This window comes from Pagrus pagrus (assembly GCF_965226575.1).
Source record: "Pagrus pagrus genome assembly, chromosome: 7".
Taxonomy (NCBI): Eukaryota; Metazoa; Chordata; class Actinopteri; order Spariformes; family Sparidae; genus Pagrus; species Pagrus pagrus.
This window is the reverse complement of record NC_140191.1, coordinates 23,137,170-23,151,260: the sequence shown is the minus strand read 5'-3', so window position 1 is coordinate 23,151,260 and position 14,091 is coordinate 23,137,170. Positions and strand designations below refer to the sequence as shown.

Sequence of the window (14,091 nt, the reverse complement as noted above, 5' to 3'; positions counted from 1 at the left end):
GCTCTTCAGTCGGATTACAAAGGTGATGAATGTGTTGTATGATCCAATAGTGGAAAAGCCAATGACCATATCTAGCAGATTGTGGTCGGAGAGGCATTTGCTGGAGTCGTTACAATTCATACTCCTTTTAAGCTGCCAGCCAGTTTTTGCTTGATGTTGGTATCACAGTCAAAGTCTGCGACCTATTTAACTCGTATGCTGAGTGGAGTCAGTAGTCAATATGATTTCCTATAAAAACAAGATGTATTCAGCAAGTTAAACACAATTATTCATGATTTAGTCAATCACTGTGCTTTCTGTGTATATTCGCTGATTCTTGCTTTCTAGGTGGCTCGATTTCCACAGCTGCACAGACTGATCTGATGTGTGAAGGAAGAGGTCTGATTAAACCTTGATGTCTACGCAACACTGTTCCAAGCAAAATGACAATGATTTCCTGTGAAATGTTTGTGGTAAGAAGGTGGTCCTGTTGAAGCACACAGGGATCCATGAGACATCTTAAATCATTATCAAACAAGTGATAGTCCCCCAGGCTATAGATTTCTGAAAAGCCAACTCTGTCAGCTTACTTGTGCACTATTAGTGTTGCGGAGGCTACAGAGTTGCCCAACTCGCGTATATGATTCGTAGATGACATTCCAAGCTTCCAAAGGAAGTTTACGGGAATAAACAAGACCCAATAATCCAGCCTGCAGAGGGATTCTTGTTTGTGTGTGTGTGCCTGCATGCCCGACTACTATTGTTCTTGTTTGTGTGTGTGTGTGTGTGTGTGTGTGTGTGTGTGTGTGTTCTCTGTAAACCAGAAAAATGAGCATGCTGGCTCAGAGAGGTTTTTCCCATGGCTTGTTGGAAGCGTGCATGGACAGGGAGGATTTACAGGAATTGGAGGAGAGGTGAAGCAACAACGGCTCTGCCACAACACACAACTGCCAAGAAAGTGGGGTGGGCGTGTTGCGCCTGTGTGTTCTTGGAGGCCCACAGCCTCTGACACAATAGCAAAGCAATATCTTATGTACTATTCACAATCATAAAGAAAAGTATATTGATTTACAGTGGCAGAAATTGTTCAATATAATCGAAGAGCCCGAAGCCAGATTTAATATTTAACTTAAATATTTAAAAGAAGATTTTTTTTTGGTAAGGTTATTTTCTTCAAATATATCCTCTGTGTTTCATTTTACGTGAATTGATTTCTCCATTATTGGCGTTTTCATTTGCTTTGATGAAAGGAAGTAAACTGTGCAATTGTGTTGTAACATGTGGGAACCAAAACTAAAACCTTTATGCAGTTCATTCACTCATGCATGCAAGTGCAGTTCACTGCAGTTAACAATGGATTTTAAACAGACTCCATCTGAAGACAAAACAATATGAAGAGTTCTTCTGCATATGTGTGTGCACATGTGCAGACTGACAAGTACGCATGCAGCAGGTGTGTGTATATGATCGTGGACGCATGCATATCTGCTGGTCTTTGCACACATGTATATATATCTGTCTTTTTCAGTGTGTACATCTGTATATCTGTGTGACTGTATGTTTACCTATCGATCTTGTCTGTGTGTCAGACCAACACAATTGATCTCCTCCATCCTATTTCAATTGTGTAAGAAAATCATGACTGATTGTTGGCCCCAGAGTGTTACGATTTCTCTGAAGAGCAAAAGTAAAGCTGGAAATCTGGTTGGAATCTCAATTTATAAGGGCCATATCAATTATCTCGAAAGATCAACCTTCTACCATCTTAGAAACAAAAGCTATTTCTCAAAACGGTACTGAGAAATTAATCCATGCGTTTCTAATCTATATCTATATCTTGTATATTTAGAAGCGTCTATGATTGTGTTGCGATTGTATTGTCACATCATGTTTCCCCATGTATGATATCTGATATATGAATAAAGTTTGACTTAAATTGACTACTCAAGTCTCCCAACCTGATATCGGAGCATAAACAAACCACCCTGTCATCATCATTAATGTAACTTTAAAGGAGATATTTTCCAGTATTTGACATTTTGCTGTATGTATCATGAATCAAGCTTTCATAACGTGTGTAAAACTTATCTGCTGAAGTAGAGAGAGAACAGTGGAAAGATTTAGTCACAAAAGTGAAGAGATTTGGAAATAACAGCCCCAAAACTGCTCTCATAAATGGGATTACTGCTTCAAGAGTTGAAACAACGAGTTGAGAAGTCTGCTTATTTGTGCGAGCAACATAATCCTAATGACCACAGACAGAAGGAACAGACAAATCTGTGATTTTGTTTGAGCATTAGTGTAGAGAAATAAAGGCCAACACTGGAAATTGATCAAGTTTGAATGGCTGGTGTTTGAACATTGATTGTTTATGAATGGTCAACACTGCAATCAAGGTCTGCTGCTTTGATTAAATCTTGACATGAATGTTTTAGCCTAAGACTAATCCTGACAGGGCGGAGACTGTTAAGATAAGGGCTTCAAATGACAGATACAGGGAGATAGAGTTGAGATTAGTTTCATTGTGTCCACTGAAACCCAACAACAACAACAACAACAATGAGATAAACTCAGACGCACACATGTATATACATACAGAGAACCTGAAGAGTATGTAAATGAAGCCAACATCTCAAACATTATGCAACATCTAAAATTCCTGATAAACTTCCAAATCTTCTGCCAGCCTTGCTTTACAGACGTCTTTAATACAGACCACAACCGTTCCTTTATGAACTGGTCACCCTTCTCCGAGACTGCCAAAACAAAACATTAATCACTACCACTTTTGGATGGATCAAGGGAAGCTTGAGAGAGAGGCAGACTGACAGACATGCTGCAAGACAAAGAAAAAACAACACTTAAAAGTGAGAGATAGTACTTTTAGTACCTTTAAGTACTTCATACCGCAGTGTAAAATGCTCAATTACAAGGTACACAAACATGTGATTAGGTGAGTAGTAGTGCTAAGGAGCGAATAAGGATTGAACCATGAATGAGTTGATAATTAGTGATTACTGATAATAAGTAATTCCTGAATAATTACTGACAACTTAATCAGTTACTCTTTGTGTGCATCTGAAAGCAAACAGAAACATCATACTGAGTAGTTCTCAAGTATTGTCGTTAATCACAGATTATTTAATCATTAGTTACTCTTTTTGTGTCATGTCATGTAAAACGATCCATAATATTGAGTAGTTACTGAGTAGTCCCTCATTACCAAGGTTTTTCCAGGGAGATCACAATTAATTCCTTCATAACAGACCTTCAAATATGAGCACATCAAAACAATGTCTGCCCTTACAGTGTATTTGAAATCAGTAGTTATAGTAACAGCAATGACATTTTTTAAAGTTTTCACTAGATTTCTTTCCTTCTGTTTACATATAAATATCATGTTGTTAGGCTTCTTATTCAGTGAAGTCCTTCCACAAAGCAATAATAAAGAAAATTACAAATAAAATGCAACACCATGTTCTGAGAACAGCTTGTTCATTCAGTTCATGTTTCTGAGTTTGTATTATTATCTCATTAATATTGTAAATATTAAAATTCTGACTTCTCCAAAACTACATAATGCCCCTTTAACCAAGAAAAACAGTCCACTTGGTAACTACTCAGGATGATGTCTTACTTTTTACTTTAGGGGGGCACAAAAAGGGTAACTTTAGTAAAGTCATTAATAATTAATGAGTTGTTACTGTACTTAAATGGAAATGTAATTTACTTTTCACAATGGGACGGGACAGACACACCAGACAGACCAGATATCCATGAAGACTGAGAGACAGAAACACAGATGGGATGTCACATTGATAAGACAACCAAACAGACAGACAGAGAGACAGACCTTTATCTTTATGTAAAGCCATCAGATTCACTCACTGAGCTGCTACCTTGACACAGTAACTGTCTGAACTCAAGCCAAACGTAAGGACAGGGACCCAGAGCAGGTCAGGTTAATGTGTCACCACATGCAGGCGCCATTGTGAAATCCATGTGTGAATATGCGCAGGCTATGTAAGAGCTGTGAAGAGTCAAAGGGAGGGTTTATGGTCAAAGGAGCTTATCTCAGCAATTGATCCTCTGGTATAAAAGGCCAGCGATGGCAGAGACTCAGTGTGGACATGCTGCTTCAGCACTGAGCCTCCAAACCACCTTCTCTCTCCTTCTCCCTTACAGTGTACCATCTACGCCTTCCTCTTCGTTCAGCCATGGGAGTTGCGTACAGTGTCGGAGAGTAAGTGAAAAATTACATCAAGACAACTGTGAACATTGTTATGCTGGGTCCTGATCATGGTGGTGTTATCTGGAGATGAAACTGACTGTATGTTGATTTGCTTGTGTCAACTATACTGTAAAACTTAAATGTTGACTTGACCGAATACCTCATAATCACCAAGTAAAGTAGATTATCAAATTTAAGTTGAGCGAACTAAAAAGTTTTAGCAACTTAAAAAGGATCTACTTTACTTGGTCATTTTAAGTTAGTCGGTTTCCACACTTTGTCAGATTGCACAGTGTAATTTAAGCAAGAAAACATGAGCCTGCACTGACAAAGAACATTTTAACATTTTAAATCCAATCTTTTGCATTTATGTGTGCAAAGGAAGCAAGAGGGAGTCATTTTGTCAAACCACTGTAGTGCAGACTGGAAGGGTTGGAGATTGTGTGTCTGTGTGTGTGACAGGAAGAGAGGGAGAAAGGGAGGGGAAGAGAAAGAAAAGAAAAGAGAGAGGCTTGACTGAGGCCAAACAACACTAAAGTCAAAGTGGCTTTAAAATTGACTTCCAGGATTTTTTGAGCATTGAATTGCCCAGAAGTGCTTCTCTTTGTTGAAACTGGAGACGATAGCGGAATCCAGTTGAAAAAGCTCCAAAAAAGGGTTCCCATTGTTGGCAGATGTTCTCGGATATTCTCGGTCCAGCATGATTAATGCTTACAGCATTCAAGGCATGCTTCACTTTCCTGCTATTCATGCGTGGACATGTCTTAACAGATATTAAAAAATGGAAGAGTGCCATTTGCTCAAGTTGTTTGTTTTTTCTCTCATGGGAAATAGAGGTTTGGCCAACTGTCATTATAGCTTTAAACGTGCAGCAACGTTACATGCTCAGTATAAGTCATGGAGATTTATTAACTTAACAATATGTCATTGTAACTGAATTAACAGCTGTTGATGCATAACAAGCGACACGAACAGACTAAATTTATCTGTTTGGTTACATGACACATTGATTATCTGCAAGTAAAAATGTACTTTGTCCCTTTGCTTCTCCAGGGTTGACCACCTCTACACCTTCTTTGTGCAATGGTCACCAGAAATTTACACCAAGAGCAACAAGAAGCGCCGCCACCCCCACTACCTCATCAGAGAGAAACGTCAGAAGCACTTTCTGGTAGTGGAGAAGAACAAGGTGGCTGTGATCAACAAGCTCCTCAGTAACCCCGTCAACCCTGCTGCTAACAACTGGGAGGTAAGGTTTGCACAAACGTACAAAAGCCCCCAGTGGCTTCTTAACTTCAGGCTCAACTCAGGTCATGACCTGAAGCGCTACAGTTTAAACATCTGCAGACAAATATCATCAAGTATCTCCGATTTACAGTAACTGAGGCACTAAAGTGCTTGGCAGTTCTCCCAGTCGGTTGTGGGAAATCCCACTCTCTATATATGGACATCCTCTCTCTCTCTCTCTCCCCACTCCCTCTCAGTATCCTGCATGTCACCTTCCTGTTTAGAGAAAAAAGAAACTGTTCTGTATCACAGCTAACCAATGAGATGCCCCCTCTGCTCGAGTCTCCAACCAATTGTGAGTCAAACCGCAGAGAGTGAAAGTAAATCAGAGAGTACAAAAGTGATGACTGCCGGCAGTTTGTCTAACAGACATGTGGTACAGCAGAGGGCAGAGCTTGACAGGCAAAACAGGAGCTATGAAGCTGCTGCCAGAAAATATCAAAGTGCTTTATTTTGCCAGTGACTGTGTGGAGCCGTATGTTGAGGTAGGACTACTATATTGTGTGTAATCATGTTAGGAGATACTGTGCTGTACTGTATGCATGGGGTATGGATAGAATACTTTACACTGAATGGTAAAACGTTTGTTTTCATATCATCCGTCCATCATCCAGCACCTTGTGGTGCTACTGTGTTAAACCGGTCCCTGCATCTTGCAACTTACTGCTGCCAAACTTTTACCCTTTCAATTTGACGTCTGCACTGTCTCTAAATGAGTCACTCAGCCGCAGACCTGTACATAATGTGTGTAGAGGGAAAATCTCAGAAAAACAACAGTAGGGTATATGAGAAAAACAAGAGTATGAACTTGTTTGATTTCTAACCCACTTGCCCTCTTCCAGATCATCACAGTGAAGGACCCCAAACGCCGCCTGAGTCTGTGCAGCTCGGAGGACTCGGAGGCAGAGGAGCCCGACTACCAGAAGGAAGATGACGATGCTCTGCCTGTCCTCTGTGACGAAAGCCAGCTGATGGATGACTACCACATAAAGAGAGTAAGTGACTGCAACATTTCAACATAATCAAACTGGAAGACGAAGAAAGTTTTCCCTTCATTAACACCTCCCTTTTCCAACAGCTCGCTGCTCACATGCCAGCAAGGACCCAGTGCTATCCATGGCAGCTGGTCTACAGCACAGCCATCCATGGGAGCAGCCTGAAGACTCTGTACAGGAACATGGGGGGCCTGGACAGCCCTGTGCTGCTGGTCATCAAAGACATGCACCAAAAGGTCGGCATCTATATCATAACCCACCAAGCCTCCTCAATACACAAATGTTAGATATTAACAGTATGGCTGTGGACGCCCTAAATTACCTGGTGTCTTGGTCTTTTCAGGTGTTCGGGGCTTTTTCTTCCGATCCATTCAAAGTCAGTAAATACTGCTACGGTACCGGAGAAACCTTCCTGTTCAGCTTCAACCCAGACTTCCAGGTAAGAGTGGGACCATTTTTTGTCACCACCTGGTCACAAATTATATCTACCAGCAATCTGAGAAACAGTGTATAATTACGAGACAAGACTTTTGAATACCATTTACAATGATGTTTGCGACCATTTAAAAAGCACAAATTTATTATATTTTGAAAATTGTTCATTGGGTTTGTCTACAAGTTTTTTATGTGTCACATTTGTCGTCTTCACAGGCATACAGGTGGAGTGGTGAGAACTCCTACTTTGTAAGCGGCAACCTTGAATCACTGCAGATTGGTGGAGGAGGGTAAGTTACAGATTAAACAATATACATATGCTCATCAAAGGGAAATGGCTGCAGTTACACCTGTCGGTGTCATAAAGTAATAAAAAGCAAGGCTGTCAAAATAATTACTGTTACTGCAATCTATGAGCTATCTGTGAGCTATGTGCGATTATACTACCTGTTATCTAAGAGCATGAGACATGAGCGACTTTGAAAAGATTCGACACTGAAGTGCTTTTTTGTAATCCACAGGGGCGGTTTTGGCCTGTGGCTGGATGCTGATCTGTACCATGGTTCGAGCTTCTCCTGTCCCACCTTTCACAACGAGTCTCTCTCCACACAAGAAGACTTTGTCGTACAAGACCTCGAAGTCTGGACCGTGCAGAACTGAGAAGAAGATCCCACTGTCCTGTCTGGGGTTAGAGAATTTCTAGACTCCAATGAGTACGTGTGGTTTAGCTGCTACTATACAAACCCTGATAGAGTGGTTGCTACGGTCTGAGCACCCGGCTCAGATTAGCCCACATACAGTCTGATGTCTGTTCTGGGGGTTCTTGGACTGGACTTTCTTGTTATGCTGGTTTGATCTTTGCCTGCTAAATCAGTTGGTTGGATGAAATCCTGCAATTCAGGGTCCCACTGCTCTAAACTATACCGGCTATTCATCAGTAGCCCTGTGCTAAGCCCAGTAAGTAACTGGCATCTGTAGCTTTAAGCTCTCCGTGCCCTCCATTGGTTGTGGTGAGCATTATGATACAAAGTTCACAGTAACACTGTTGGATAAAAAGTTGGTAACAACTGTAAGCACATTCAGGATGTAAGGACAATGCTTTTTTAATTTTTTTTTTTTGTTGAACATCCAAATGTGTTTGTGAGATTTTAAAGTGTGTGGTTTTTACAGTTTGTATCTCTTTGTGTGTGAGTGCGCATACGTCTGTTTTCTGCTGTCATGGCCCCAAGGTTTATGAAACACACTTGGCACATGCTGTAATGGGCCATATAAATATTTAAGACGAAAAAGGTTAAATAATGAATTTATGGTAAAAACACTGTAACACAACAGGGCCCACAGTGGCCTGTCGGGACTCTAATTGTACTTCTGAGTTTTTTCTTACGTGAGGTTTGCTTTTTTGTTGTCCATTTGAAAACTACAGCTGCAGACGGTGACCTGTCCGTTCAGGTTAAAAGAATAAAAGTAGAGGATTGCACTATAAACAACTTATTTTCTGTGATGTGTCCTACTTGAAGAAGAAACAACCTCAACTGTTAACCGTCACTTCTGTTTTTCGGAAGTGACACACCTGCCTGCCTCTTTCCATATATGGATAGTGGATTCAAGATAACATTTCAGATCTTTTTACTATCTACATATTTAAATTTATTTTTAAGAAAATTTAAACAGTTTGTTCCTGTTTGTCTGTTTGTTTTTACATTTCTTTATGTTTGTCTGCCAGGCAGTGCCGGCACTGCCAATGTTGTTTTGTGAACCACATTAAAACGTTGTCTCTCCAGGTGAAAGACAAGGTTTTCAAAGCATTCATATTTTACTATGAATAAACCCTTAAAACATCACCTTTTCCACTGAGGACGTTGTTTTTTTCATACTAAAAAGACAAAATAGAATTAGACTGTAATAAAACTGTGCCCCTCATCTATAGCTGCATCTGTGTCACATACTTATGACATAACAGGTAGTGACACAACAAACACACACACACACACACACACACACACATCAGGATGACTTGAACATTCACAATACATTTACATCCATACATTACTGAATATTCACAGAGAAAGAGGGAACAATAGAGAGGAATTAGAAGTAACTTAAGTAATTGTATTACTGCAGCCATCCTGTCCCCCAGACAACAGATGACTACCTGAAGAGCGGCTGAACAGGAAAACCAACATGACACCACACATGCAACTGAACCTGCTCAAAGCCCTGCACTCCGCTTTCAGCACCAAACAACCTGAACAGAAATATTGAGACAAAGCAAATCAAAAAAAGAATTGGTTATCCTTTAAGTTACATGTTGCAGTTCATTTATCTATTTAACAGCATGACAAAGTGCCGGTCTATCACAAGGCTCACACACAGTCAAACACATTCACACCTATGGGCAATTTAATGTTTTCATATAACCTGACTTGCAAAACTTTGACGCAGAGGAAAAGAAGACGCACATGCAAGGGTGGGTTACCAAGATAAAGTTACTCAGAAAGTCACAAATTTCCAGTCAAAAGTAAAGATATCCTGATCATGCTTTTTAGATCTTGATCTGCGGATACCAAATCGGATCAGGTATTGATTAGTATTGTATGTGTACTCATTTTTCTCTAACGAAGCTGTGCAGTGCTGTACGTGTAGAGAAAAAGACCACATAAAAGTTATATTATTTTAAATGAGATGTGGAGGGAAGTGTCACCTTAATTATATAAGAAAGGTTTGGAATGGATTAAGACAGCCTCTTTTCATTTCAACCACAGGCAAAACAGTTTCAAGCAGCAAGAGTTTAGAGGTTGACATGCAGAATACCACGGAAAAAGATTAGAAAACCACACCGGATTTCCCAGTGAAGTAGGTACTCTGGAAAGCAAGATGGGTGCTTTTTACGTCTGTACGCAGAAACTAGCTGTGTCATACACTGTCCATGGGAACAGAAACAGTTAGACCAAAATCATGATTACATAATAACAAAAAAGAAACTGAATAAATAAAAAAAAACCCTTATATTGAGACTATTTCTATTTTCCATCCTTAATGCTGTTGGTGTCACTCCTCGGAATCTTTATGGCCACTGTCTCTGTCAAATGTAGGCTATATTTGAAGGCAGGGATTTTCGGAAGCAGTGCCCCCCCGACCTCCTCTTACTCACTCAATTCCTGGATGCAATCTTGGGATCATTTGAAATTTGATCATTTGACATTTAGGATCATGATTATGTTATTTGAGCCCATAGACACTTAAGAATTGAGCCAGGATAATACTGCTTGTTGGGGTTAGTCTTAAGTTATTTATTAGTTTCTGACTTTGGGAAAGTGGAATAAAGGAAAATGACTGAATCACTGAACTATCTCTTTAACTAAATCACAAATATTAGGTTATTCCATGTGATCTTGAAGAACAATATAATAATTCATGATATTTGTTCTTTTTTCCCCACTTCCTTTCACTGAGCCCTATTGAAACTGTTTGGAGCCCTTCCTGGGGAGACTTTTGCCAAATGAGCCCTCAATCTCCACTTTTTACTTTGACCACATCATCCGAGGACTGTCTGTTTTTGTCCAAACGTCTTCAAATATCCGTACGTGAATCTTTAATTAAAATACAGGGAGGCACTTAATATACAAAATTATGATGGAGCCTGATGAATTCATGAGGCACATAAATGAGCTGAATCCAGGTTAAGGACCATTGCACCAAAAGAGGGAAAGAGAAAAGTTGGACATGGATTTTGAACTATGATGAACCACATCGCCCTCTGGTGGCCGTTTTCATCCATTACACTTGTGGTGCAAATCGGCAATCTTTCGGTCTCCCCTTGTCAGCTCGATGAGCTCTGGGATCGACTGTGCAGCTACTATTGACAGTTCATCGTACAACAATGGCAGCAGTCGAGGCTACACAACCTGCCCAGGTTGATTTATCCAAAACTAGCAGCGCGTCGGCTGAAGGATATGACAAGAAATGTATTTTCTGCAAGATTATAAACAACGAAATGGGCACGGAGCTTCTTCACTGTGTGAGAATATTGTGATAATCAAATAACAGAGTGCCAAGCTAGCTAGTTAGCGTTAGCCTGTTGCTTTTGTAAACAACAGCCTTATTGGCGGTGTAACAAATACCGGCTTTGTGAACATGTAGCTAATATTTAATGTTCGTTGAGACAATATAAATTAACTGTACAGTAATTTTACCATCACATATTTATTTAATACTAAAGTGAATATTCATTTTGATTGGCTGGGCTATTGTGTTTTGTGGGTGTGGCTCATGTGTGCCCCTCAAATACACGAGGTTATTGTACGCACATACAGGTAGGTATGTGTTAGCTTACTAGCTAGCTGTACAAAACATTTCATTCCAATGACCATAAATATGTTCTGCTTCATTTATTTTTTTTCATAAAACACTGGTGTAGGAAAGAGGATAAAGAGCTTAAAAGAGCCCTCAGTCAATAAAATGGACACCATAAACATAACAAAAAAATCAAGTTAAAGTACTAAAGTGAACTATAGTCCCTACCCTTTTACGCTTCCAATCCTAGAGCTGATTTATTAATTTGTATTTGCTGACTTATTCCTTTATCTCCACTGCAGGATGAGGAGATCTCATGTTTCAGAGACATCAAACCCGGAGCTCCTCATCATTACCTGGTCGTCCCAACCAAACATGTTGGGAACTGTAAATCACTCAGTAAAGAACACGTGCCTTTGGGTGAGGTTTAAACTCCACATCTTATTACTGCTGCCTGTTCACAAATGTGTAGATGTTGCTGTCCACAGTTTGTGCCATCTGAGACAATTACAATGACAGCGCCTTGCTAACTGATCCTGACAGGAACTTGTGTCTGGTGTCAACTACTCGGCAACTGAATAAAATAAAATCAGCAATGCTATTTTTGTCAGACAAGAAAAGTAGACTTTTAATGTCTTAACATATGTTTTTGTTGTCATACTCAGTGAAGCAAATGGTGGAGACAGGGAAGGAGATCCTCCAGAAAAACAGCGTCACAGATCTCAGTGATGTCAGGTGAGCTTTATTCAGTGTTACATATGTAGTTTACTGCTCATCACACTGATTTCAGGGTCAGTTGTCCCTTTAATGTCAATCAATACTAACAGTCAACACTGTCTGCAACCTGTCTACAAGCAAGCAATTCACAGTGATGACAGCTTCTGATAAACATGATTATCAGTAAACATTGTCACAGTATTGACTTTAATGTAGTGTAAACTGAGATGTATTTACCAAGTGAACAGTAGCACTTAATCTAATGTAAACGGTCACAGATTATCTTAAAGCTGTTGTGTAATGTGTCACTGATTAATTATTTAGTTTTGTAACATCTGAACAACTTCCTTTGGAGCAGTGAAGCCCTTTTTTCTGTTTGCAGGTTTGGTTTCCATTGGCCCCCATTTTGTTCTGTCACACACCTACACCTTCATGTCCTGGCACCTGCCAGTCAACTGAGCTTCATGTCCCGCCTCTTCTACAGACTCAACTCCTATTGGTTTATCACGGTGAGCTCCCTCTTCATTAGTTGTACTAGAAATGCAATTGCACACAATTTAAGGATTAATAAAAATAAATGAATTGTTTTGATTGCTTACAAATTTGTGGCACCATCAGGGTGGCAAGAAAGCAAAATCAGAACAGATGCAGAAGTCCACTGTGGTCTTACCATGTGATGATGTATTTTCCCTTCTCATTAAGTATTAATTTCTTGTATGCAGCATGACTTAATAGTGTAGAGACCTTTGAACCAAATAATCTAATGAGTGGACAGTCCCGTTGTTTTTACTGTTGGACATTCTCTCTCTCTCTCTCTCTCTCTCTCTCTCTCTCTCTCTCTCTCTCTCTCTCTATCATTGTGTGTGCATGAAACAATACATTTATTGGCTTTGAAATAAAAGCCATGCTCCGCCCCGTGCTGCATAAGGATTTACAGTGTAAAAGGTGGTTTTATAGAAGCAACAAACCAGTTGCAGGGCAGTGCATTGTAGAACCATGAAGTCAACACATCCAGATAGAGTTTGAAGGTCAGGTAGTATTGATGTCAGTCTGATTTTTGTTTTGTCCCGTGTTAATGTGTTGCAGGCAGACCAGCTGATCGAGCTTTTAAACTCTAAAGGAGAGACCGACTGATCACTTCAGATCCAGGCCTTGCTGTGCTGTAGTGGCTGGAACATCCACCTTTTTGCAGATGCCATTAAGTTGCCATTACAGTATAAAACACTGGTGACATATTTGTAACAAGAAACCACTTGGGTTTTTAATTTTGCTATGAAAACTTTTCAGACTAGGAGCCAGATACAGGCTTAAATAAGCCACAACATATTTCTTGCTGCTTGAGACGGGTCACAAAAATGTTCTGGGATTATAAGTAATTTTGTTTTAATGTTATTTTTTACAGAAGTTAATTAAACCTCCGTAACTCCACTGTAATGAAATGTATTTACGTTATGGACCAAGTAGGAGACAGTGTGATTGACATCTATTAATCACCAAAGAAAATGTTGAAGACAGTCTTTATTTCTACTGAATGTAAAGGTAAGCTGAGTCTAACAGTAGACGACGTATTGAGATGGCATTACGCACATGTAATTCACGTTTGATTTCTTGACATGAAAGACTGCCTTAATACTTTGCGGGTCTGATTTTATGCATGTAGAACTGAAATCCTTTGAAAACTGTAAAAAAAAAATGAATATGTTATTCATATATATTGACATACCATATTGGAGGGCTGTGTAAACCAAGTGATCCTAAGCTGTGTTGAGTTATCTCTGTACTGATGGGCAGTTTGTGGCTTTGTGAGTTGGGTCAAAGCACTGTAGCATCTTCATTAACTATTCACAGGGTTCCTTTACAGTGGTCTTCCTCTGACACTGTAAAGTATGCTTAATGATCTGAAAAAGCACTAAAATATAGTGGGGTATTTGCTTACACATGCTCATTTATTTTTAATTTGATGTAATGTGTTAAGATGTACTGTAGAGTATGAAGTGGCTGGTTGCTGCATGAGATGATATTATAATGCTGTATAATAAGGAACGTAAAGACAGAAAATCATACTGTATGTACTGTACGAACTGGTGTGCACTTTAACGGATTTAATTTAGAATAAATAATATATTACTGGTTCTCTGTGTGCTTCTAATGCAG

The 14,091-nt window shown here is 39.6% G+C and overlaps 2 protein-coding genes across 3 annotated transcripts; both read left to right on the top strand.

Moving 5' to 3' along the window:
- The first annotated feature begins 4,121 nt into the window (after positions 1–4,121).
- Positions 4,122–8,768, top strand: ncoa7a (nuclear receptor coactivator 7a). 2 transcript variants are annotated; one of them, XM_084357151.1, is made up of 7 exons: positions 4,122–4,222; positions 5,264–5,459; positions 6,340–6,492; positions 6,576–6,728; positions 6,836–6,931; positions 7,144–7,217; positions 7,449–8,768. In XM_084357151.1, the coding sequence occupies exons 1-7, from the start codon at positions 4,197–4,199 to the stop codon at positions 7,585–7,587; spliced, it is 837 nt and encodes a 278-aa protein (XP_084213277.1). In that variant the 5' UTR covers positions 4,122–4,196; the 3' UTR covers positions 7,588–8,768. The 2 variants fall into 2 exon arrangements, with proteins under 2 accessions (XP_084213277.1, XP_084213278.1); XM_084357152.1 differs by lacking the exons at positions 4,122–4,222; positions 5,264–5,459 and adding an exon at positions 5,891–5,982.
- A 2,000-nt stretch (positions 8,769–10,768) lies between these two features.
- On the top strand, positions 10,769–14,069 carry hint3 (histidine triad nucleotide binding protein 3). The gene is made up of 5 exons (XM_084356357.1): positions 10,769–10,945; positions 11,523–11,640; positions 11,886–11,955; positions 12,320–12,446; positions 13,024–14,069. Exons 1-5 carry the CDS (start codon positions 10,808–10,810, stop codon positions 13,069–13,071), a joined length of 501 nt encoding a protein of 166 aa, XP_084212483.1. The 5' UTR covers positions 10,769–10,807; the 3' UTR covers positions 13,072–14,069.
- The last annotated feature ends 22 nt before the right edge of the window (positions 14,070–14,091 follow it).